This window comes from Opisthocomus hoazin, chromosome 14, assembly GCF_030867145.1.
Source record: "Opisthocomus hoazin isolate bOpiHoa1 chromosome 14, bOpiHoa1.hap1, whole genome shotgun sequence".
NCBI lineage: Eukaryota > Metazoa > Chordata > Aves > Opisthocomiformes > Opisthocomidae > Opisthocomus > Opisthocomus hoazin.
This window is the reverse complement of record NC_134427.1, coordinates 8,771,396-8,796,791: the sequence shown is the minus strand read 5'-3', so window position 1 is coordinate 8,796,791 and position 25,396 is coordinate 8,771,396. Positions and strand designations below refer to the sequence as shown.

The 25,396-nt window shown below is 39.5% G+C and overlaps 1 protein-coding gene across 6 annotated transcripts in view; it reads left to right on the top strand.

Moving 5' to 3' along the window:
* The window catches only part of LOC104335693 (integrator complex subunit 6-like), a 42,224-nt gene that overhangs the window by 3,674 nt on the left and 13,154 nt on the right, over positions 1-25,396 (top strand). For 4 of the 6 annotated variants that reach the window (XR_012765483.1, XR_012765482.1, XM_075435300.1 and 1 more), the window contains exons 3-9: positions 15,586-15,735; positions 16,468-16,557; positions 16,858-17,041; positions 17,867-17,995; positions 20,014-20,177; positions 21,301-21,453; positions 23,068-23,200. Coding sequence is in view for 4 of the 6 variants with exons in the window: in XM_075435300.1 (XP_075291415.1) it covers positions 15,586-15,735; positions 16,468-16,557; positions 16,858-17,041; positions 17,867-17,995; positions 20,014-20,177; positions 21,301-21,453; positions 23,068-23,200 (1,003 nt within the window). In the remaining 2 variants the exon portion in view is untranslated. Of the gene's footprint in view, positions 1-15,585; positions 15,736-16,467; positions 16,558-16,857; positions 17,042-17,866; positions 17,996-20,013; positions 20,178-21,300; positions 21,454-23,067; positions 23,201-23,395; positions 23,477-25,396 lie in introns of all 6 variants that reach the window. The other 2 variants (XM_075435303.1, XM_075435302.1) reach the window with 2 other exon arrangements.

Here is a 25,396-nt window from a genome sequence, read left to right as displayed (position 1 = left end):
AAAATGTATAAACCTGCAGTTGTCTAACAGTGTCATCCTGTATGAATCAGTGGAAAGATACCTGTGAGTTCTGTTGAATGATGGGTCAGACTCTCATTGTATGGACTAGGAGGGAAAAATAGTATGTTATTTCATGAAGTGAGAATGTTCAATGTAATGTTTATACTGATGCTTTTCCCCCCACCGTATTTAGATTAAAATCGTGATAGATGCTGTCAAGTGAGTCTGTCTCCAGGCTAGTGGCTTGTTAGCAGCTTGGAAGTAAGCTAGCCCAATCTGATTTTGGGTATTTGACACGCTGGGGAAGCTAATGATGCCTATAGTAGAACTCCTTTGTATCTAGTGGCATGTGGCAGATGTCTGTTACAATTAAAACACTAGTGCTTAAATTGAGGTATTGAAGGACTTTACTCTCCCATGTGTATCCAGTTCTCTTGGGTGAGAAAAAATGGGTTTAATAACAGCCTTGCTGTCTGGCACAGTATTTGACATTCTTCGCCTGCTAACTAAGATATATGCATGATCTGATTCAATGAATATGGTACCTGGTATGTCCTTGTTTTGAAGACTTTATATGAATGGGTTGTTAGAACTTGGAGCTTGCTCCATCCCGTCAGTGCTTGGACCCGGTGCTGCAGTTATCTCCAAGGCGAGCGTGCCAGCCCCCCTTTCTGTGAAGCGTAGCTGATGCCGAATGCCGGGGCAGGAGGGTGGAAACAGGCCAAGCGAGTTACTGGCGGCTCTGCCAAGCTCTCTCCTGAGCTCCACAGTGTGTGGTGCAGAGACCCACGCTGAGGGTTGGTATGCCACTAACGGTCTTCTGTGGCTTCTTCTATGTATTGACCCAGTTGCTTTTTTTGAAATTGTGTAAACTTTTAGCATCCTCAGCTGCTTTTTTTTTCTTCTGTCATTTATATGTGTTTCTCTACACTAAAGCATATAGCATGACAGGATTTTAAGCCATTTTATTTGCTTTTTTCCTGAAGTAGTGGTGCTATAGTGTAAGTATGGGGAGAAGGGAAGAGTATTCTCACCTGCCCCTTTCCCCCGAGCTTTTCCTGTTTTCCAGTGACGCAGCAAAGAGGGAGGGAGGTTTCAGCAAGGTCTGCCTAGATTTCTGTGTAAATGGAGCTTATAGCATGATCTCTGCCTAAAAAGACTTTTTGAAAAGGAAAGTAAGGTTTAGGTCTTTGTTTTTTTTCCATTCTTGATTTTTGTTGAACTTCACATTCTGCAGTTTGTGTTCTGGTTGCGAATTTCTGCTGCAAGTGGTTAGTTCAGGCCCAGAGAAAAAAAATAATGGTGGTCTTATGTGAAGTTATTGATTAACTGGACTGCCCTGTTCCCTTGTGACCGCTACCTGGCTGCTGGCAGTGATATGGCCTTTCCTCAGTGCTTGAGGAATATTATTTATGACAGGGTCACAGAAATACAGCTTCTGTTTTAGGTTCTTGTGAGACTCTCTAGTATGACCTTCATAAATGATCTGGTCACAAGTCAGAGGACTGAGAGAACTTATGTTTACTCTGTCAAATCTGAAATTTGCATTTTGTTCTTTCTTGTTGTTAGACTGAATTTGAGTCAGTTGTGACTGCACTATAAATAGTCTGAGTGCAGAAATACATATGTTGCTGTCTGAGAAGTAGCTCAAAATCCTTAATACAACGTATGTGAAACACTTCACTACTTGAGAAATGTAATCTGGGACTGATAGATAGGATGCCTTCCACTTCTGTTGCTGTTCCTGTTAGTCTGAACATACGCTTCAGAGCTGAAGAGCTCTCCTGTGGAAGCAGCCCTTCGTGATGGACTCTGAGCAACCTCTTCTGTTTGCCTGTAATTCTCATAAGGGGTTGAGCTTCATGACCTTTCATTTGGGTGTCGGATTGGGCAACCTTAGAGGCTGGAATAGGAATTTATAGAATCATAGAATGGTAAGGGTTGGAAGGGACCTTAAAGATCATCTGGTTCCAAAGGCTGTTTTAAGTGTATATCAAAGAGTACTTACTATATGTAAATAATCTGCTCATTTATGCTACTAAAATAGTGCCTCAAAACTGGGAGTTCATGTGGTCAGACTTGGGGAAACTAGCTCTGCTATCTCATTTTTTTTTTAGTGGCACAAGATCTGATCTATTGCCGGTGTTTTTTAATTCTGCTTTCACGTAGAAGCTGTGCTGGTGTGGAATGTAACCGATTACCACTGACTCTGCAAAGCGGGGTGGCAAATGAACAGGCTGTGCTGCAAAACAGAGATGTGAGATCTTTCTTTCTGGAAGAAACTGGATCAGAGCTCCTGGCCCTGAGCTGCCGGGAGAAAGGGAAACCAGGCAAAGATCTTCAGGAAAGCTGCCTGAGCTGATAGGAAAGGCATTTGTGTATGTGTGTTAACTTTTGTGAAGGAAGAAAACCAGAGGAATACCTAGTACGTTAACATGTAGCAAATCCATCGAATAATCGTAAATTGAGTAAGCTTTTACAGGGACCTTGAGACACCGAAACCCATCAGTTTTATGTGAAAAAGGTCTGGCTTTTGGCAAGTGCAAGTACTTGGTGGTCTGATCTGTGCTGTGGAAAAGGGTGTATGAAGAGCTGGAAATGTGGCTGGAGGTTTACTAGTTGCTCGTGAGGTGTGCAAGGCAGATAGCAGCTGCAGGGGCAGGAGAGAAGCTGCTATCAGGGAGATGCAAAAGGGAAAGAAAGAAAGCCGAGGTAAATGGGAGAGGCCTATCTTTCTCTCCAGATACGCTGTGAATGATGTACAAACTTAGTGAACCCACTAGCCAAGCCTTACTGGAAGGAGTGGGAAGAAAAAAAAAAAGCTGCAGAATATAGTACTGAAGAACTGGATGAAAGGTAGGATATACAGTGTCTGTTCTTGGTAAGTAATTTGAGAGACTATCTTCTGTATTTGTTTAGTGGAGAGATAGCCATTCCTGTCTTGCCACCATATGCGTTGTGAGTCAGTCATAGCAATGTTTTTATTTCTGAACACTAACATATTTCATTGCCTGTGAAGTACTAAGCACACCTCTCCTCCAGTCTTGCAATACGTCTTCCACTGTACTTGGTTTGGGTTTCATCATGGAATTTGTGTGTTCTCAGCCGGCTGACTTTCAGCAGAAAGGCAGCTTAAAGCCAGCAATTGCTCTCACTCTGTTAAATACGATTAATGTAAGAAAAGAAACAGAAGTCACTTCACTGTTTAAGGAGCACTCATGCAAATACTGATTGTCTAGTTCTTTTTGAGAACAAAACGAAATCTACCTAATATTGTTTGGGAATCTGCACCAGACAGTTTTTACATGCTCCTTTCTATTTAACTTTATCACTGAAGTCTTTATAAAGGATGTATGTTCTGTGAGTATACATGTAAAAAGGTCTTTTTTTGTTTAATGAAGCATCTATTTTGGAATTGGACAAGTAAGGCAAATGACAGTTAAAAGGTTCTTGTTGGTGCAGGTGGTAGGTTTGTATTTTATATGTTGCAGTGCATGTCTCAAAATCTTAAAAAAATCTATTTTACTAAAAACAAAGAAATTACTAGTTGGCATTGCTGTAGCAAGCATGCAAATATATATCTAAATATATATCTATAAAAAAAAAAGTATTGCAGCTCCTTTTAGCTTATAAAGGTACTAAATGGATTCCAATAGAGAGAATCCCTTAAAAAGCACATTCCCTTTCTTGAGATACAACATACTGGGTAGTGTAAAGCATGTTAAAATGCTTTTAAACAGACATAAGCATATTAGTCTTACTTCTTTTTCCCTGTCCTGAGTGACTGCTTCTTGCTGTCTGCCTTTTGTTTGTGAGTTGTAGTGAACATCCTCTTGCAAGAGCTGGTGTGATGAGGGAAAGCACTATACTAAGGAATTTTGTGCATAGCAGTGTACCCTTTTAAAAAAAAACAAGCAAACCAGTGATAATTAGAGATTCATTCTTCTAAGAGAAATAGTTTGGTGCATCCTGAAATTGAGATCTTTTGTAAAAATTCAAGTCCATGCAAGAAGGTGGTGATTTAAGTGGGTTTTTTGAAAGGAATTGATTTTAAATGGAGAGGCAGTTCAGAAATTAACGACTTCTTGATAGATGTGATGATCTGAACTCTGTTTGGCTGTAATTTTTATCATTAATTTTTGAAGTTAGTTAAATACTTGAACTTGTGCTTTCACCTGCTACCTGCCTTCACAGGAGGGGAGGGTCTGTGTTGCTACGTTAATTCTTAATGAAAACATTTTAACTAGTTCTGTTTCCACAGGAATTTGCAAACTAAAAACTTGACTTTCCATTTGAATTGTGTCGTTGCTTCGTACCATTGATGAGACGCCAGAGGCCTTGAATGGAGACCAACATCTGTTGTTCATAGCCACTGCAGCAATTTATTTTTTCAGCTTTTTATTTGGTTCTTGATTTGATCTTGGACGCGTTCAAAGATGTAAGCCCTTAAGACTACAGGATAAACTAGACAAAAGTAGATATGTTTGCACTAAGAGGCTTAACTCATCCTCAGTGCAAAGGTCGCTTTTATTTTAAAAATAGGAGCTTAAAATGTGTAAGCAAACAGTTGAGTTGGATATCTCTAGTTGTAGTTTTGTAGTGAGATGTTCTGTAAGGAGGAAGGTGCTTGGTGAAGTTGGTGGTTCCTGCCACGTGTCGTCTTTATTGGCTGCCTCCTCCCCTTTTGTGCTGTTGGTATTTGAGTTTCACATGTGGGGTTTTTAAAAGACTTCTTTTTTGTTAGTATTTATGGGAAAAGGCTTAGGCCTTGTAACTTGGCTTTGTGGTGTAGCTAAAAATACGCACAGACTACTTCTGTGTTATCTTGAGAATGGACATTTATTCTTTTTAGACTTTGTGAAAAACTAATGTGGTATTAAATGATGATTCTCTCACACTGTAAGAATGGAAAAAGGTAGTTAGTTTCAGGCACTTCTACAGTGTTCACCCTTGCATATTTTTCAAAAAAGCCTGCCAGAAAGAACCGTGATTTACAGCAATGGTGTTTACAGTAGGAATGATGTTCTGAGCTTATTGTGAACAAGAAAAGACAGAACTTAGTGCTGTCTCCTGCAGTGTTTTCATACTTCAGACAGTTAGGATCAAGTGGGAAAAAGTAGTTTCTGTACTGTGTGACTTGTCTTCTGAAAGATGAGGGCTTTTGGAGGCGAGAGGAGTGCGAGTCCAAGGGCCCCGTGGGAAGATTCTGGATGTCTCCAGTCTTGAGTGATTCTCTTCTTCACTTTCTATATTTTGAATGCCTGTATCCCTGATTTTATTTGATAACGTAGGCTACAAAAAAAAAAAAAATCAATGGAAGGAGCAGTTGCTGCTGGTGTGATTTTTAAATGTAGATTGTTATTCAAGTAATTCACTTGTGTAGATTTAGTCTTGGGATTTTTGCTTCCTTTTAAACATTGTTCTTATAGTGTACCACTTAATATGTTAACTCTTGTGCTTTTACCCCCCACCCCCCTCCGAAGTATAGTAAGTAGTAATTTAAAGGAATCTTTTGCTTTGTGTTTTTCTTGCTAATTTTAGAATAGTCTGAGAATGGTTGTAAGGTAATCCATTTCAACTGTAAGCAGTGTGTTCTAGGGTTAAGGTTTTGGTACGGTGTCAAGGAAGAAGTACATTCTTGTAATGAAACTTGATCATTGTGCAGATCAGAATCTGTGGCTGCTCATAGACTTGTATTGATCTCTATATGCACTCTGCAGAGTAGTTGAAAGACAAAGTTTCTTTTGGTGTAAGATCTGGCATTAACAAGTATCTATGAAACTTTTAACTACTTATTACCAGATAAGGAAACTAGAGCCTTGTTTTCTTTGAAATAGCCTTTTTTTGTCTTAGTATTTTCTAACTGAAGGGCCAGTCTCACGTATTACCCAGTCACTGTATGTGTTTGCTTGGGCTCCTGTGCAAACTCTTCAGGAAAAGCAGCACTAGAGATGTTAAATGTTGTTCTAGGCTACAAAATGAATGCTTCAGAGCTCCTTAATTTTGCTTTTTAAAGATTAAGATGATAGTTGATTTGGCTGTGTTTTCAGAGATGCTTTTAAACTCTTATAAGTGTAAAATAGCATTTAAAAAAAAAAACACCAGTCTTGGTAAGATGGATGTTGCTGAACAACTAATTTGACTAAAAACAAAGATCTACAGTGTAGTTAAGCTGGTGTTGCTATGCTCTGCTTGTAAGTGAGAATAATGCATTAGTATTGGTCTTTGCAGGATGTTAGCGGTAGAGCTAGTAGGTTTTTATTGCAGGGGGAAGTTAAACTCTGCTTTGTGGGGAAAATCTGCCTGTGTTGAGCTAGAACAGTGGTGTCTTCGACTGCTGCCAGACACTGTGCTGGCTGGCAGGCTGGGGAGGTGGTGGGCTCCCTGGGCTGGGAGCGGGCAGCCTGTGAGTCCTGGAGACTCCTGGGGCATGGGCTTGGATCCTCAGCCGATGGCACGGGGAGAAGCATGCAGGGTGCTGCATGGCAGAGCAAGGCAGTGAGTGCCTCCATTTAATGAAAAGAGCTAAAGCTGAGATAATTAGTTACTTCTGAACTGGCCGACTTTAGAGCAAAGCTGTGACTTGCTCTCCTCTAAAAAACTGACCCTAACAATGGTACCAACTCCATCAATGTGTTTTTAGCTGTGTCAGACTTGAAGGTGAAGTTGACATTATTTGCTAGGCTAGTTGGTTGAGGTTTCTCAATTTGTGTTCCTTCAATGAGTACATGAATTTAATTGTGATCTAAAGTCTATCTATATTTTTTTCCCCGATAGTGCCTTGGATAGCAGTTCAGACATGAATTGAAAAAATTTGTTGATTAGATGACCCTGTCTAGGTTTGCTACCTCCTTGAGATTCAGAGTAAACTTGCGATCCATGTAGCACTTTGCTGTGCTGTGCTAGTTTTGTGATGTGCTTTTGGAAGGAGGAGGGAGGAATGTGGCAATTTTCAAAAGGGGTGTGGATCGTGCTGTGTTGTCTCATCTCTAGGCTGTAAAGCTAGAGGATCATCAGTAATTCTCTTCCACTTGATTTCCCAGAAATGTGCCATGAAGAATCCGTTGTGCTGATAGCACTGTAACCTCCTTGCTACTGCCTGTATTCCTTGTGACTGCTCCAACCATGCTGGGAGTAGGAAGTGGCCAGCAGAAGGGCGGAGCTGGGGGATCACTGGCATTGAAGACGGGTTTGGTAGTCTCAAAGAGCAATGGGTGCTATGGGTAAATGCAAATTTTTTGATTGAAATACCCGTATTTCGATGATTGCCCTCTCTACAGTGTTTGTTTTAGATGCACCTATAATGGTATTTCTAAAACGACTGCTATGCTGCTGAACAGAAGCACGTAGCCTCTGGTTTTGCTTACTGTACTAGAGCTGCAAGTTTTATGATTACATCTGTGTTCCCTCTCCGTTAAGCTATTGTGTGAAACGTATCTTGTTCTGGTTCAACTCTGTACCGAAATACTGTAGCTTGTCGAGTATTTCTCAGAAATACTGCGTTTTTTTTTTTTACTGGATAAAGTTCTTTTATTTAAATAAGAATGCTTTTTGAAACAGGCTGATACCATGATCTCTTTGGTATTTTTACTTTCCTTTCTTCACGTGTAGTCCTTTCATCCTTGTGTAGCAATAAGTGGTGAGCTTAGCTGTCAAAACAGATGAAATATTGTTGACCAAAAAGCTAAACCCAGAGGTGGATTAAAGCAGGAGCAGCAGGTAATAAATAAAAACGTAGTGTAGGCTTTTTTTTAACTTGGCATTGATTATTATTATTATCACTTGATTCCAAGCATAGTTTCAGCTTTGAACATCTCTGTTAGGCATTTCTAACAGGTGAAGGTGGTACTTCTCTATAAATGCCCTAGTACTTGTTTTGTAACTGGAGCTTAAGAGCCTCGCTACTAGTGTTTTCCATGGATACTACGCTTGAGATTAATACGAGTTGTTCTTACATAAACATCTTGAATTCTTCTTGATGGAAAAGCATTTCTGTGTCTTGTTTAATATTGAAGTCACCTTAAAAGGACAGTGAACCACATGGTGTAGTTTGACTGAGCTAATTTCCTAAGGTGTGTGATTTTAATAAAAATTTTTTTTTGATATGGAGAAATACTTTTTTCCTGTGTAGTTGACTGCCAGTCAATAACAATTATATATCGCACTGGAATGCAGTTCTGATCTTGTTCACTTTCACTAATACATACTTTAGAAAACAAGCTGGTCCAGTGTATTTTTATGAAGGAAGTAGTCTTTGATTGGTGCACCTATAGTAGAGTGCAGCTTAGAAATGTGCAGTTAAGGGATTCACATTGCAGACCTGCCTTGGAGTGCATGAACTGGATTACTTTCAGATGAAATAAAACTGGAAGGTGCTCCCCAGCCACTGAGTGACGACTCCACAGGACTATATGACAGGGCGGCTGTTCTGAAGTAAAACCCCTGGAATGCAGTACTGTGGCGATCATCACCTTAGAAACAACTCCCCCGTTTGTGCTGCACTGCGTGCTGGCCTAAAGGTGGCCAGCCTGTGACATGTTCTTGCTTGTACTGAAGCTGTCGCTAGTGGTGTAGGAAAAAACAGTTTGGCTGAGGGGAGGAGAGACTGCATTTGTTATCAAAGTACATAGTCTGTCACAGAGCTGGAGAACAGGAAAGAGTTGTGATGCCTGGAAATGGATAGAGATGGAGGACAAGCAAAGTGACAGCTTTCTGGTAAAAAATCTGGTGTCAGAATGTCTCGGCTGTGTGGGATTAAAGGAATCGTCTACTCCAGTGTGTGTTTTCTAAAGATGTATTTTTTTCTGAAGAGATATTAAAGCAGTTCATGTTCTGTGTTCTCCTGGAGATGTTTTACCTATATTAAAATTTTGTGACTATGTTTATTTGATTGGGATTTGAGCAAGTGTTTTTTAAAAAAATAAAAATTTTTAAAAGTCCATTCTGGCTCTAAAGAAGCACTTGACCCACTAGGTTTCAGTTTGAGTGTCCTACAAAACCAGCAGAAATAACCTGACAGGAGGAAACCATTGACTTACTATTTACAATGCTTTAGCCTTAAAGCACTAACCTGCTGCTCACTAGCTCTAATGTAAGGAGGACCAAGTGATGCTCTTGTAGACTCTTCACTGTACTTGAATGCTCTGTGGGCTTGTTGAGGAAACAGTTTAAACCTGTGAATTTATTATCCATTAAAATAGTCCACAGATGAGAACTCTGAAGGTGGGTTTTTTGTTAGGCTGGTCTCATAGTAAACAGCAGCATACACCTGCTTGAGTGACCAGGGCTTGTTTCTCTTGTGCCTGCAGTAGGGTTGTGCCAAAGTTTTGCCCTGAAACTCTGTTCCCTGTTCTGCCTTGCAAAACCGTATTCCATGTGAAAAGCTAAAGATAGGCTTCCCCAGCTTGCTAACCAAGATGTATTTGTCGTTTCATCTCTCCTTGCCCTAGAATCTTTGTTACAACAAAGGATAGGGGTAGCAGCTGTCTGTGTTTCAAGCCCTCATCTAAGGCAAAGGGAGACTGGAAGAGTGGGGAATAAAACTAATAATAGAAATTATTTACTGTGTGCTGGAGAGCCTAACACAGTGACAGCAATTGCACACAGCTGGCTTGGTCCCATCCAGTCTTCCTCCTCTTCCCACAAGCTTTGTGTCAGACCAGTAAGATCTGCTGATATACCTCCACCAGCACTTGCCAGTATTCCCAGTCCAGGGCAGTACAGCTTGGATCTGAGCTGGCTCGTTGCATTCAACGCTGCCCTGACGACAGGCTGATTACAGGCCTCTGTGCCAGTATCGTTCTGTGCTGGAGCGGTGCTAATCTTGTATTGAAGAGGTGGGTGTTGCGATGCTGTCCCGTGCCAAGAACGAAAAAGAATTGATCTTGTGAGCTTCTTTATTAAGGGCTGTTTGAGACTGTGCAGTCACAGGACTGGTATGTTGCATAGAAGTAACTAGAGAGCACAGGTACTGAAACGAGAGAAGAGTTATTCTGCGGCCAAGGTATAGACAGAACCTGAGAGCTCTGTTGCCTAAAAAATGGCATTCATAAGTATTTGGAGGGGAGTCAATGTCCGTGTCTTAGAGCTGTTCCTTCTGCTCCATTTGCACGGCGCAGACAAACATTCGTGAGGATGAAATTAGTAGGGATGCAGGTTGTGTGATGTTGACTTATTTTAGGACTTCTAAATGTTAAATAAAACTGTACACAATGTTTATAGCATAGTCAGTACTTTTCTTCTACGGTGCACGATGTCTAACTAGTACATCTCTGAACACTGGATAAAATCCATGGGGTAGGGTGGGCATTGACTGTTTTGTACCAACAAGCGGCATTACCCTGTCCCTCAGGGGGAAAGGAGACACGTGGTAGCAGGACCTGTCCTCCTCTCCCCCTTTGCTGTGTTGTTATAGCAAAACTGGGATGACCAACATAGTCTGTTTGCTGGAATTCCTATTGCAAAGTTGCTGAAGCTGGGACAGGGAAGCTCTAGGTTGTAAGGAAGGGTGTTCCCTGCTGCATAACCCACTGAGCAATGCTGGGGCTGTGTTGAGGAGATTACAAAGAGGTGAAGGTATTTTGGCATTTGAGAAGCAACCTGTGGCACTACAGTGGGTCCAAAAGAATTCTGCAGTTCCATGGAGAAGTCTGCTGGATTCTCGATTCTCACACAGACACGAACAGGTTTGAGTGGTGATCAAAGTATACAGTTACCAGTGAACAGAAAGGTAACTTAAAAATGAACCATCCTGATGATTTGGAAGGTGAATACTCTGCTGGCTTCGTTGCTTTCATGCAGTACTTGGAAATTCCATAGCAAGAGTGGTTTCAGATTTCAACAGCTGGATTTTTTCTTACCTTATTTTTTCCGAATGGATGTCACTGACAACCTAGCATGCCACAGGCATGTTACCCTGAACTAGTCGTGGTTTTCTGAAGATGGGTGCGTTTAATAATTATTGAGAAACTTAAATACTTCAAACAAGTTGTATTATCTAACATCCAGTTCTTCTTTCTAAGGAAACATTAGCAGAACTCTAAAAATCTGTATGTTTAAATAAATATTGAGTGCTTACTGTAACACAGACTGTTGTGATTGGCATGCTAGATTGCAAATTGTCTTCTTGCTTGGAAGATTGTTTTTAGTAATGTTACAATTTTTGAATCAGATCTGAAAGCAATCCAGTGAACAATAAACTCTACAGTTCTGCCTTTTGGCATTGCCTGTAGAAGCACTAAAGATGAAGATTTTGCAGCCTCAGAAACAGCAGCTCCCTGGGTTTCATGGAGCTGGTGGAATTGGGAGATGTTGCTTTGGACCTGGGCTTCTTGTGCTCTAATGCCCAACCTCTGGGTCTGCCCCTGTAGGCTGACCGAACTGTGCTAAGAAATGGTTGGGAACAAATGTGCTGCCCCAAAATGTTGTGTCGTGGTTTTTTGTTTGGTGGTGTTTTTTTTAAAAACAAAAACAAAAAACCACAAAAAAACCCAAAGAGCCCCAACAAACGAACAACCAAACAAACAATGATAAAAACAGTAAATACAAACTGGTGTAGCTGAATGTTTTACACATACTCAAAACTTGTTAATGTTTTATTTGTACTTTTATATTGCTCTCTTTTGTGTGGCAAGGGTAGTGTCGCCCTGTGTCCCCCCCCCCAGCATTCTGAGATGTTCTTTCCTGCCTCTTGCAACTGAAATATGTTTCTGTTGTTTCTCCAATGTCTTGAAGGTCTTTTTAAGCTCCTAATTCTGAATGAGACTTTCTTTTGCTGCTCAGCTCTATTCCTTCTGATGTTCAGTTAGTCCTGCTTCTGGCTGGGATAAATAAAACCTCTTATGCACTAGATTTTTCACCTTGACATTTGTCTGAATTGTAGATAATCTGAGTATCTACTGATGAAAAAAGCAATTTGGACCTTGCCTGCTTCTTGAAGCTGCTGAAATGCTGCTATAGCTGTATGGTGAAATAGAGCAGGGCATGGATTTGTCTGAAAACTAAGTCACCAGAAAAAAATGTTACTTCTTAAGTACTTTTTTTTTAGCATGATTTGCTTGTGAAGGCTGAAGCCAGGAGCTGGAAGGTGGTATGCTGCTGCCAGATCTCAGGGTTTCGCGGGATGGTAACCAAAGCTTGCAGTTGCCAACACAGAAAGCTAAATGACACCGCATTTTTGCCTGTTCTTTGGCATAAGCAAACAGGATGAGAATTTTGCTTATAGTACTTGGTTTTTTTCCCAGCTATCTTTCAAAAGTCTTTTGGTATGTGTATACAGGCTAAAATTATTTGTTCATATAAATTATTGAAGGAGAAGCTAGTAACATAGTGGCAAGACAAAGGCTGCTCAGATTGCTATTAATAAATTCTGGGCATAAAAATGACTAGGAATGTAATATTGAAGATGATGAGAAATTACAGTGTTAGAACTGGTTCATAAACAACTAAAATAATTAATGAGTAGTTCTCACTTCATAATTACTGACCTGCAGAGGATATATAGTTTTTGTAGAATATGTTGGTGTTTGGTCCTCTAAGGTTGTGGGGTTTTGGATAGTTTTTTTTGGTTGGTGGGATTTTTTTTTTTTGTCATTAATGTTTCTGCTGGCAAATGGAAGTAGTGCTACATAAAAGCAGTGCTTTTCTCTAAGCAGTGTTAGTGGCAGTATTTTGAATTTAGGAAGTATTATTATTTAATCACTTTAAAGTGCTTTGTTGAACTCGTTATGCATATGCTCTGTACTACATACTTGACTCTCTTTTGTTTTGCCCTAAGAGTGATCTTACCATAGGAGAATATAGAGAGTTCTTCGGGGCTTTAGTTTCTGTCCCTGAAACATGTCTTAATTACATCCATTGGCTAGAGTCTTTCTGGAAAAAACATTTTACAGAAGTAGACCTTGGCGTTTGTTTTGGTGGTTTGGTTTCAGAAAGCTTGTTTGAGGATAAGCTAGGGAATGTGGTACACGAATCAGACTTATATTTAAAACTGGATATGGAATTAGGAAATCTTGCATTTGCTGCCCTTGTTCACATAATGAGAAGTTCTTCAGTATTACTCTATTTAAAAGGCACAGCTCTCCTCAGCCTTATCTTTAAAGATCCTGTGAGAGGCTGTAAGCTGAAAAATAATTTTCTTTGAAGGCAAACCAGTGGTGATCAGCCACTCCCTTGTACCTTCGGCTTGCTTGGTTATGCACAGGACAAATGGCAGCGTATTTTGCAGGCAGTTGACCACACTGCAGCTAGATGAGGTACAGGAGGAGCTGGAAGCCAAACAAATGTTTTTGGAGAATGAAAGTAGCAGAAACTCCAGATACCACCGAAGATTGTTACTGTTTATTTTACAAAGAAATAGTCTTGAATTCATTAGAGTTCAAATCAGGAGTTGTAGGCTAGGAGTAGCGTTGGATTTGTAAATGTTTTCTTCCTCCCCATGTGCTTTTGCAACAAAGTAACTCAAACAGCAGTCTTTGCTGGAAAACACTTTTCGAACTACAGGCTGGACTAATTTGGTAGGTGTTTTTAGCTGACAAAATGAAGCGGTTTCACCTACAGCTGAGGGTTCATAGGATTCATACAGAAAGATTTTTGTAGTTGTTCACTTCAAATTGTTTTAAGGCAGACTTTTTTAGGAAATCACAAATCGTCTGGTTGGGATTTGGTGTTCTTTTACTCTGAAAAAAAGATCATTAACTGAGCCACTTGTATTGCAGAGCAATGACCCTGTGTTTGTGTTTTGTTCATGGCCTGAGAGCACGTGCAGGGAGTTGCTGTGGCTCCGCTGATGAGATACCATATTTTGTTAAGGGAGTGAAATTACCTGGCTGATCAAACTACACTGCTCCTTTGAGCCTGAAGCGCAGTTTGATGTTAAAGCTGGGCTGGTCCTGCTGAAAGTCTGCTTTTCTTTGCCCCATTGCAGAGTTTTCTCTCTGTCTACCTCGCACTAATCTGAAGCTTGAAGATTTGGTTTGGGGAGCTAAACTTGACCCAAGCCTCCTAGGTTAGGCCTGAGAACTCAGCAGAGGCATTAATCATCTCATGTCCTTCCTTTCTGCTCCCTGCTTGTGTTCATTCATGGCTCTAAACCTGTCAATCCTGTGACCATCCACGCAGGCCACAGTGTGTGCTAGAGATTGGCAGTGGGCTATAGCTGTTTAAAAAGTACAGAGAAATCCTGTCCTTTCAGGTTCTAGCATAGCGTGGTGTAGTCAGCAGGTGATTGCTGCTGAGCCCAGCGCACCAGAAGAAGACAACCTATTCGGAGGTTGTCCCAGCAAAAGTCAGACCATAAGAAATGATTCACTCCGTGTGTGCGTAACTGGGATTCCTTGTGGAGCACGGGAATGTCTCCTGTGCCAGATGATAGTGAGCCTGGGTGAACAACTTCTTGCTTATTGCAAAAAGGGTTGGGAGAGTAAGATGCGATAGCAAGGAGGATAATTGTGTGTCTGGGTTTTTCGGGCTTTGCTTGTTTTAGTTGAGGCAGCTTAAATCCTGCACCGATTCCGTGTGAGCTAGTGTGTTCTGAAATAACTTCCAAACTGTAGCATACCATGTTTTAAGAGAAGAGCATGTGAATCACAGCTGATGCTGGTGTGTGCTAGCCCTGCTTACCACAGGATCCAGAGTGCTTGGTAGGACTGGTCCATCCTTATCACTTTCTGCTTTGAATATTCTGCAGGCTTTGTTGGCAATAGCAACTTTTTTCATGACCTCCATAATTTCAAGCTGTGCTACTGAGACTCTCTGAACAGTGATTTGGTTCTGTGTTACATGGAGTGTTTGCAACTACTCTACAGGAAGTCTTATGTTGGGAAGTAAAGGCAGAAGAGTGTTGTTAGAGGGCTGGCAGTTGAAGTACCAAGGTGGGAGGAAGGCAGGGGGTTTGTAACACAGAAGTGACAGAGGGTGCTTGCTAGGATGTTAAAAGGCATGAACTGAGCGTGGCGGGCTGGGGTGGGAGGGAGTACAAGAAAAATGGAAAAGCTGAGCAAGTCAAGTAATACTAAAAATAGCTGATTATGAGTTTTGTTTAATATTCTTTCTATCAAATTCATATGCCTGCTTGCTTCGTACTTGGTGAAATTGTGGAAAGGGGAGGATGTGACTAGGGAGCAAAGACAGCAGTCACTGTTACAACTTTATCTACTTTTTAACTGTCACTGTTAGATTTTTAACTCTTGCGTTAGTACACGTTGCAGTTGCGTCCTTCCAGCCTCAATTTATGGAGGAAAGAATGAAAGGGGGATGGGTGTATGTCAGAAGAAGTAGCAATATTATGCTGCATGTATCTTAATAAAATATTCGCATGCTTAATCCAAATACTTCTATTAATTGCATCACCTCTAGAGCAGTTTTCACGGCAAGAGCTGGGTGTTTGCAAATTGTTTCAAATGCTTAACGGTGCGCGTGTTTTGTGAGTCTCACACTGTAGGCTTAACTGTATGTTTCACATCAAATTGTACATACATGGATTAGGTGTATATAGCAGATACAATAAAATTTTTGGTGGAAAGGGAACCAAGTTGATTGCAGTTTGTTGCTAAAATAACTAATAAGCTTTTTTGTTTTATGTAATAGGCTGGATGGAAGGAAAACCATGCAACGTTTATGAATGAACTGAAAAATCTTCAGGCTTCAGGACTAACAACCCTTGGTCAGGCACTCAGGTCATCGTTTGACTTGTTAAATCTCAATAGATTAGTGTCTGGAATAGACAACTATGGACAGGTAACAAATCTGTTTAGAGTCTTCTGTTTTATTTTTCTGTGTTTTTTGTAAATTATAGTGCGGGAGGGATTTTGGTGGTTCAAGTTTGGTTTTGCATTTTGTCTTTTTTAAATGCTGGATAGCTGTGCGTTAAAACTCGAACTCTGAACTTTTTTATTCTTTTTATTACATGTGCTGAACTTACCCTAGAGTATACTAGCACTTTTTTGCTTTTTGAACTACAGAGAAAGCAGTAGTATAAATGACCTCAACTGTTAGATACACAGGTGCTATATGGGAGTATGTATACTGGATGGCAGCGAATCTGCTTTGCAGCTTCATGTTATCTGTAGTTAATGTTCTGACTTAACCTCTCACATTTGAAGAATACAGTTAAAAGTACCCTGGTTTTTGCCCCATTGTCATCATGAAATTCTGAGTTCTCCGTATTATTACCGATTTATATACTGATTTTGTGGGTTACAGGGGTTTTGTACTATGACTGGAGGAAAAGACTAGGAATTCTAAAAGTATTGAGGGTGTGTGGGTGAGCACACAGAGTAGCACATCTTGTGTAGTTCAGTATTTCCATTGGAGAAATGGAAATTTCACCTATTCCACACCTAATGAAAGAATATTACAGGATTATTTTGAAAGATTGGTCATCTTACTGTTTATTTTATAATGACCAAAAAAAGTGCCTATAACTGAGTGTTAAGGTTAGTCTTAGCATTCCTGTGCTTTTGTCTCTAGGGAAGGAATCCGTTCTTTTTGGAGCCATCTATTTTGATTACCATCACAGACGGAAACAAACTGACAAATACGGCTGGAGTTCAAGAGGAGGTAAGCTTGGATTAAATTATTTCAAATTGTGATCTTGCAAGTTGGCACTATGTTGAGATTAATACTTCTTTTTTTTCCTGCTGATAGTACTTCTGCTTCATCAAGCTGTTTAAGAGAACAGAAACTAGCTATGCTGTCATTGTCCAGACCCTAAATTCATACTTCACATGAGTTTCCTGACTGGAACTTCAGATAATTTAGTGGAAGGGAGAGGAATAGAGTCCTTTACAAGAGAAATTAATAAATTTGAGTATTGTTTTGTCAAGTATGTGAAAATACTCTTAAATCTTTCTTTACCAGCTTCATCTTCCTTTGAATTCTCCGTTGCCTGGAAGTGAACTAACCAAAGAACCATTTCGTTGGGATCAAAGGCTGTTTGCTCTAGTGCTGCGTTTGCCAGGAGCTGCATCTGCTGAACCGGAGCAGCTTGGTAGCGTGCCTACTGATGAATCTGCTATCACACAGATGTGTGAAGTTACAGGAGGTAACTGAATGTTACTTTGATTTGGTTCGCATTTGGCATTTGCCTTAAAGTATTTCTTTTGCTTTGCTTCAACTTCACTGCTTGCTGTTTTCTTCATCTGAGTTATTCGGTATCCATGTGGATCTGTGTGGTGGTTTTTGAGCTTGGTTTCCAGCAGCACAGGAGAACTTTAAAACAAAACCATATTCCTATTTCGGATCTTCTAGATGCGAGAGAATTTTCTTAATGCACCAGTAGGAGGGATTGGAAAATTTTGTAGATTGTCCTTCCAGAGGCTGGCTTTGCTCAGTCATGAGATTTGTTATTTAAATGTTGTGTTGACTAGGACAGGTGTTACTGAAATTTTAATTCTGCTGCGAGGCTAGTAAGTTTAAATTTAATCTCAAAAGAATTCGTTCTCGAGACTGTTCCTTGATGTTCATCAGAATATTTTTGAATTGGTGCTTGAAAAAGTGTTGTCTTGGAGTGTATAGGAGTTGGTAAGGTTTGGATAGGCAAAAGCAGATAGATTACATAGACTTGGTGAAATCAAAAGTTTTTAAGGGCGTGTTTGAACCTGGGCATGGACCAGCCTGATTTAATATTAATGGGCTCTTTTACTAATAAGTAGAAGCTCAGCAGGTTGTTTTGTGATTGTGCTTGTTTTCTTTCCTCCTTGGTTGTATTGCGTTTGAAAAGTATTTTGCCTTTTACATGAACTTACCCAAAGTTTATTGCGATTATTTTGGATAAAACTGAAAGCCTTGACAGTGTAACTTACATAATAAAGCATCCACTGAAAACTTGCTTTCCTATTTTCCCTGTGTAATTTTATCTCTTGCATAGGTCGTTCTTACTGCGTTCGGACACAGAGAATGTTGAATCAATGTTTAGAATCTCTAGTTCAAAAAGTCCAAAGTGGAGTTGTTATTAACTTTGAAAAGTCAGGACCAGATCCAGCTCCTATTGGAGAAGGTATGGAAACTGTTTTTTTTTTTTTTTCCTCCACCTAAAGTTCAAGAAGTGTTTTGTATGCATGCAAATGTCCTTAAGTGTCTTAAGTGTCCTTCCTGCCAGCTTTTCACTATAGTATACAGGATGCATCAAATGCCTAATACATTCTAAAAAACTAGTTAAGCTTAAAGCTTATATGCTTCAGTGGTAGAGGTTTGGTATCTCTTTAAATACCCCAAATCATGGATGTGCTGTTCATAGCTTTTGAGTAGTTTCATGTTTATTTGTTTAGTCTTGTCTTTGTTATATTTTTACAAGTGTTAGTTTGATCTTTGAGAAGTTAAATGGTGCCATATGTTTGCAGGTATTTGTATGGACGATGTACCTGCTTGAGAGTTCTCCTGTCGCTTTTTGCACCTCTTCTGGGGGCTGAGGGAAGTGAATGTTTGCAGGAAGTAGTAAAGTTTGAATTGCAGTGTTGTCAAACTTGGTTTGAAAATAATTAAACCCAGGACTAGTGTATTTAAACACTTAAACATCTCTAAAATAATCTCAACACTTATTTTTCTGTATGTTTTCATTCTGCTAATTGGTCACAACACAGCAAATTTCAGCTGCGTGTTCTTAGCTGCGAGTGAAAAACTGTGTGCAAAGAACAAGGTGGTTTTGCTAGCTGGAAGTAAAGTACGTAACAGGGAAGAAGAAAATGCACTCTGAATGTGGGGCAATTTTTCAGATTTGCAGAAATTCGTGGCTGAAAGGAAGGATAGAGAGCTGACCAGCTCATATTTGGGAAATAAGGATGTTCCTGGAATGTCAGAAATGTAATAGCTTTTAGGATCCCCTGAGCATCGGAGCATAGCCGGCTTTATTCCTGCTTTCATTTTTGAATCACTTTTTTCTTGCTGTGTATGTTTGCTTTTTTTTCCTCCTTTGCTTATTTAAATGCCATTTTGTTGGAAGGCTTTCCTATAAAGCTGTGCAGGACAGCACCTCAGCAAATTCCCGTGTGTCTGTTGGCCCAAATGGTCTCCTATATGGCAAAACAGCTGGTGAATTTTTTGGTATTACTATTTTTCTCATGTTGAAATGGTGATGCACTGTAGATGTGAGTGTACAAAAATATCGAGACTTTCCTGCTTTATGTGAATTGAGAAAGTCCTGAACTAGAGAGAAATTTGATGGGATCTAACAATGCTAGAAAAGTCACTGTGTATATAGTGCAGAGAAGCCAAACGGATATGTAAGGTGTTTTGCGTGGTATTGTTGGCTAGCTATCTAATGCAGGGAAAATGAACAGTGTAAAATATCTTTACAGTGAAGAAGGTTCTTTAAATGGGTCATCTCTGTGCCATTTGCTTTGAAGTAATTTGAAAAGCAATGCTGAGATTCTGTACTTCTACAAACTTCTTTGTCCTCAGCGCAAAGGGGAGTCTGTGCTGGTACACTGCAGTGGGCTGGCGGAAAACACTGCTCTTTTCCAGCAGCGAGTGGGATTTAAGTGATCCGTGAATTCTTACTAATTAAAAATGTGACAAAAGCTGCTCCTGCAAGATGCATCTGACTTCTCTGTGAAACTTCTCTCCACTTCCGGTTTCCGCTAGCGGCAGCATCAGTCAGAGAGCTTTGCATCCCGTGTAGAAAGACTGTAAATGCAAATTACCAGTCTGTACAGGTGCAGCAGAACTAAAAACGATAGGCTTGCTGTTGCTGACCAGATCTATGTCAAAGTACTAAGCTGAAGCAAATGACGTTTTCTGTAAGACGTGAGTATGCCTTGCTGCAGTAGTTACCTAACGGCTGTGCCACAGGAGCAGGAGGGTAGATGTGGGCAAATGTTATCACTGTTTCTCAGATGATGCTGTTCTACATTTTGGTGTACAGTTTTTTCAACTGCTGACATAAACATCTGTATGCCTTTGAAACAGTTGTAATGAAACACCTTATTGGTTGCTAATACAGAAATCTGGCTGGGAGACAGATGCATGCATGTAGCTTTTTATTTTCTTTGTTGTTATTTTGCTTTGTTTAAATTTTAGATGGACTTGTTGACTCATCCAGGCCCATCAATTCATTTGCTTCTCAACCGTGGCATAGCTGTCATAAACTCATTTATGTACGGCCTAACCCTAAAACTGGTGTTCCTGTTGGGCATTGGCCGATCCCAGAATCTTTTTGGCCTGATCAGAATTCACCAACACTGGTAAGTAAAGTAAAAATTGAAAAAAGAATTCTGTGCCTAATGAAACAGACTGAAAATGAATAATAAAGTAATGAGTTTTTTTAGATATTTGTGGGTGTTGCTTTGGGTTTTTTTTCCTGCTTTCTCTGTTTTCTAATATGATCTGACTTTGCTTTAAAAGGTTTGTTAAAACTTTTTAATGCAGAATGGTATAATCTAGTGTAGATACTGTATGCTGTGATTTTTGATGGTTTTTTTTTTTTGCATCTGGAAGGTTTACTTCCATGTATATGGTTAGTTAATTTGGTAAATGTTTTTTAAAAGATAATAAAATTTTAACTATAAATTACTTCACATATCACAAATCATAGCGAACCTATTAAATTTTAATAAAAGCTTTATAAAATGCATTTATGTGGAAAAATGAGTGTTTGTTTTTGCTAAAAAAATCAAGCATGTTTTCTCTGCTTAGTGTTACTTTGTGTATAGACTCTTCTTAAATTAGCAGGAAGAATTAAAACTGAAACAGAATAGTTACTCCATTCAGAAAATGAGGGAAAATCAGCATTTATTTCTCCTTTTCTTACTGAAATGTTCATACATTTGGCATCTTACTAGCCTTTCTAAACATCTCTCTTTTTTGTTAGGCATATTCTGTTTATATACTTTGCACGTGCTCAAGTTTTTCCCTGCCATGATTCAAGAGGGAAAAAATCCAACTTGGCAGGGAGTATCTTGATATATCCTTTGTAAAGTGAGCACAGTTTCACATCTGTAATTCTGTGAACATCAGGCTGGGAAGCATAGTTGAAGTTTTTTTCTTTAAACCTGTCTGATACTGTAGGTTGATTGGCATGGAGGCTTTTAAATATCAAGATAATTAGTTGAATATTAACCATGTTTTTTTCTTCGTGAGAAGAATGTCTGTACATATGTGGGGCTTGCGTTTTTTAAGTGAATTACTTAGTTAATCTACATTTTATTGTGGAAGCTTGTATCTTTTTTCTTTTAAAGGAAATTGTAGAAACTGAGAGTTTAAGCCTATAGAATGGTAAAATACATGCATTGTGAATATTTTCAAGAGAATTGATTTGTTTACTGTAAATACCAGGCAATTGATATGGTTTCTTCCCCTTCCTTTTAGCCTCCACGCACAGCTCACCCTGTTGTGAGGTTCTCCTGTGTTGATTGTGAGCCGATGGTAATCGACAAGCTTCCTTTTGACAAGTATGAGCTTGAGCCCTCACCCTTAACACAGTACATCTTGGAACGAAAGTCTCCCCATACCTGCTGGCAGGTATTTGTCCTTTATTTGATTTTTAGAAATGTAATGGGCATCCTAAGGTACTTTAGTCTTTGTAAGCCTGGAGAATTAGGGTCTGGTTGCAGACTTTGCAGCTGATGAGAAGAAACATGTCAAGGTTTCAGTTACCTCTTTTCTAATGGAATAATCAGGAGTCAGAATGAGTGTTCCCTCTACAGGCTTTGTAATCTCATTTAATTCTGTTTCTAGGTCTATCTCATTTTGCTAAGAAATGTGTCCCGCAGGTTCCATTTTTGGCTAAACTGAAATTCTCTGTAGGCTTTCATTTGCTTACAGGAAAAACCTAGCACTAGTTTCCATCATGCTACCTAATCAACAGCTGCAAATAATTTCCACTAGATGGTTGAAACTGCTAATGGAAATTTGATGGAAGCTGTTGATCTTGTTGACTAGATTTGCCTTGAAGAGTTCAAAATTCTGTTGCTCAAATCCCTTATCACATGCTCTTTTTGTGATTTTTGGATAAGTGACTTGTTTCTGCATCTGCTGTAAAATAAGGCTTGCAATTCCATTCTAAATGGCGTTCTTGTAAAGAATAGCTTAATATGTACACCGGGAGTTGGCTTAGTCTGATGCTTTAGCTGGAAAGATGGGCTGGGAGGTGTCTCTTTCATGGTTGTGTGGTGGTGTTTTTTTTTTCTCTAATAAAAATATGACGTAACTGAAAATACAACATGCATACTCGGAAGAAAAATTGAAGTTACTTTTAATAAACTAATATCAGAAATGTCCTTTAAACATTCATAGGTACATTATTTGCCTGTTATTAACATTGCTCTGCTGTTTTTCAAAAACTGCTGTTCTTTTCCTAGCTACGTATCAGACCCTTACAAACTAGAGAAACAGGCTTATTGTTACAGAAACCATGTAACAAGCCCTGTTCCTTATGCTCTGAAAAAATAGAGGAAAAAGACTTCTGTTTTACTGCAAGGTGTACTACTTTTTAGGAAAACTATTTTTGATTAGATGTGGGTTATTTTGATTGTCCCAATAAGAATATGTACCATCTTTATCCTGTTCAAATAGTTGCTTGCATGTATTGCTTTTCAAGGTTAATACTCCCATATATATACACTTCAAAAAAAAGGTCAGTGTTAAGAATCTTGGTTCTTGGCATAATTAAAAGATGTTTCTTGAGTATTTGTTTTGCTTAATTTCTGTGCTCAAAAAGGTTTAGATTTTTTATCAGTGTTGTAAATTTTAGACATGCTATTTTGAGTCAGAAGACTAATTTCAAATAGATTGTTTAACATACTTTCAGTAGATGTCCCCTAACCTATTTTAAATCATTTCAAGAAACTTTACAGAGCATCACTTCAAAGTAGCTTCACTAAAACACTAACGATTATATTGTGATGAGCATTTTCACGCTGACTGGAAGTACACTAAACGTTGCATGTCTCCATTTTGTGACTGGGGAGTGTAAGTGGATGTTTGTCCTGATGTGTGCAACCTCAAACTTGGCTGTTCTTGATAATTTGCTGTCTGAATGCAGTTGGATTCAGATTGATGTTAATTTTTAAATTGCCCCGTGCTTACTGTTTTTCTTGTTCTTCTAATACAGTGCTCTGTCTTATCCTTTATTAGGTATTTGTGAGTAGCAGTGGAAAATACAGCGAACTTGGCCATCCATTTGGGTATTTAAAAGCAAGCACTACTTTAACCTGTGTAAACCTCTTTGTGATGCCTTACAACTATCCTGTTTTACTTCCGTTGTTAGGTAGGTAATAAATTTACATTGGACTGCCAAGGCAGCTGCTTCAGAGTGAAAGGAAAGAAATAATGATTGGTGTTCTGCCTTAGTTTGAGACATTATGAAATAATGGAGATCAGAGAGTAGAGAATGTTGCAAACTCTTTAACATAATTTGGGAGGAGAGGATTTTCATACCCCCTCTCCCTTTTTTTCTCTCCAGCAGAGGAGGAGAGCTACCTGCTTCCAGTGCATGTTTGATGCTGTTCACCTCCTAGACACGTAGCCTCTTCCTTAACCTGGAGTAAGCTTCAACCTCCATTCTTTTCCCTCATTTAGGGTGTGGTGTATCCAGGTTTTGCAGTTGCTCTTGTAGCAGCTAATTTTTTTTACTGGAAGACCAGATGCAGAGTTTGTCATGGGTGTTGGGAAGAGGGAATTCCCTGATGCAGTTTAGAGCAGTAAGAAGGATTTGAGCAGTGAAACAGTCTACGTTTCTTCCCTGCCCAAAGGACCGGTGGTTTTTTTCACTCACGCAATGAAATGACTTTCTGCAGGAAAGACGGTATGAAAAGGTGCTGTGTGAATAACTGCCATAATAATTGCGGCTATTAGGATTCTGGTATAAAGGTAATGGCAGAGAGGAGAGTTTCCTGGGTGCTACTAACCCTTGTAGTTGCAGATGCTGAAGGCTTTTTTGTTCTCTTTTTTGTGGGTGTGTTCAGTGCTACAGAGTAACTGTGGAGATCAAGAGAATTAACACTGGCTCTTACTGTCTTACACAGGATTTTTCCATTCATTCCTAGGAAGAAAATCACAACGCAGTTCAGGAATGCTTTTTCATAATCTTAGTCATACCCAAAAGAATAAATTTGTGCTTACTGATAATTTGAATCTGTCTTACATAGTCATCTGTGTAGACTAGTAATTGTCCTGAAGTGTGCAAGTAGGATACTTCTAGACTAAATTAGAGTTTCTGCAAGTTTGTGGCTACTGAATTGCTGCAGCAGATCCACTAGCTGAAAAGCCATTGCTGATACTAAATGAATTCCCTTGTTCATTTTGATGTTGACATTTGCGGTTCTGCTATGTCTTCCCTGGCAGCTCTTGTCTTCCCCTTGCCTTTTTTGCAGGGGTCTAAAGCTCTTCCTGTTCTTTGGAGAAAGGCATTTTTCAGTATGTGTAGTGCTATTCTGGAGTTTACTCACCTGGTATCCCACATCTTTAATTTCTGAAGGATGTTTAAAGGAGGATGCAGAGCCTCCATGTTGCCTGAGTTGTACAGCGGATGTTTAGCACGCAAATACTGCGCGTTCTGTATTGCTAGCACAAACACATACACAAAGCGTTACTGTCAGATCTTGTTCCAAGACTTTGTTTATCCTTGGTCTCTAAGGTATGGTGGAATTAAGTTCTATGGAATATACATAGAACATGAAAGCAGATCTGGCCCCTTTTCTGCCTAGCAGTAGAGAAAATGACTAAGATGATAAACAGCATACCTTTTAAATTATTAGGAGATGTTTTTAAAAAATGCTATCTCTGTGTTTGTCTCTTTCAGTAGGTAGGGGTTGTTTCTGTTTTTAAGCCCTCCCCCTGTGCCCGTCTTAATACATACCGATAGCGGATACTGATGGTTCAGCAGAGGACTCATTTGAGTGTGTAAAACCAATCTTTCATTACTCTCACCCAGATTAAAATGGATGTGAAACTGCCAAGCCCTGGAGCAGTCTGCCCTATTTGGCCACTACCACCCATATTGCCACATCACTAGTGGTTCTAGTGGCTACTACCCTTCTGGTAGCATATTATGTTGGAGGACTGGGACTTACTTGGACTAGTACCGTGGATAATCTCTCTCGCTTCTTTCTAGTGACTCTTTCAGACAAAGCCAAAACCCTTTCACAACTGTGTTATCTCTGCTGTCATATCAAGTGGCTTGTGTGTGTTCAGCCTTAAAAACAGACGATACTTATTTTTTTTTCTTGCATTTTTATATTCTCCTGCATTCTTGAGCAGGAGAAGTTTTGGTTCTTGTTTTGGAAAATAATGTGAGAGACAGCCCTAAAAGACAGGTAAGATAGGCATGCATGAAGAAGCTTGCAAATGATAGTTGAGCAAACTGAAATAAGTTGTAGTGGTCTGCAACTGGAGGAGGTAAATTGTACCACATCTTATAGATTTTGGTTGTTTATATATTGGTTTCTCCAAGAGTGGATCTGAG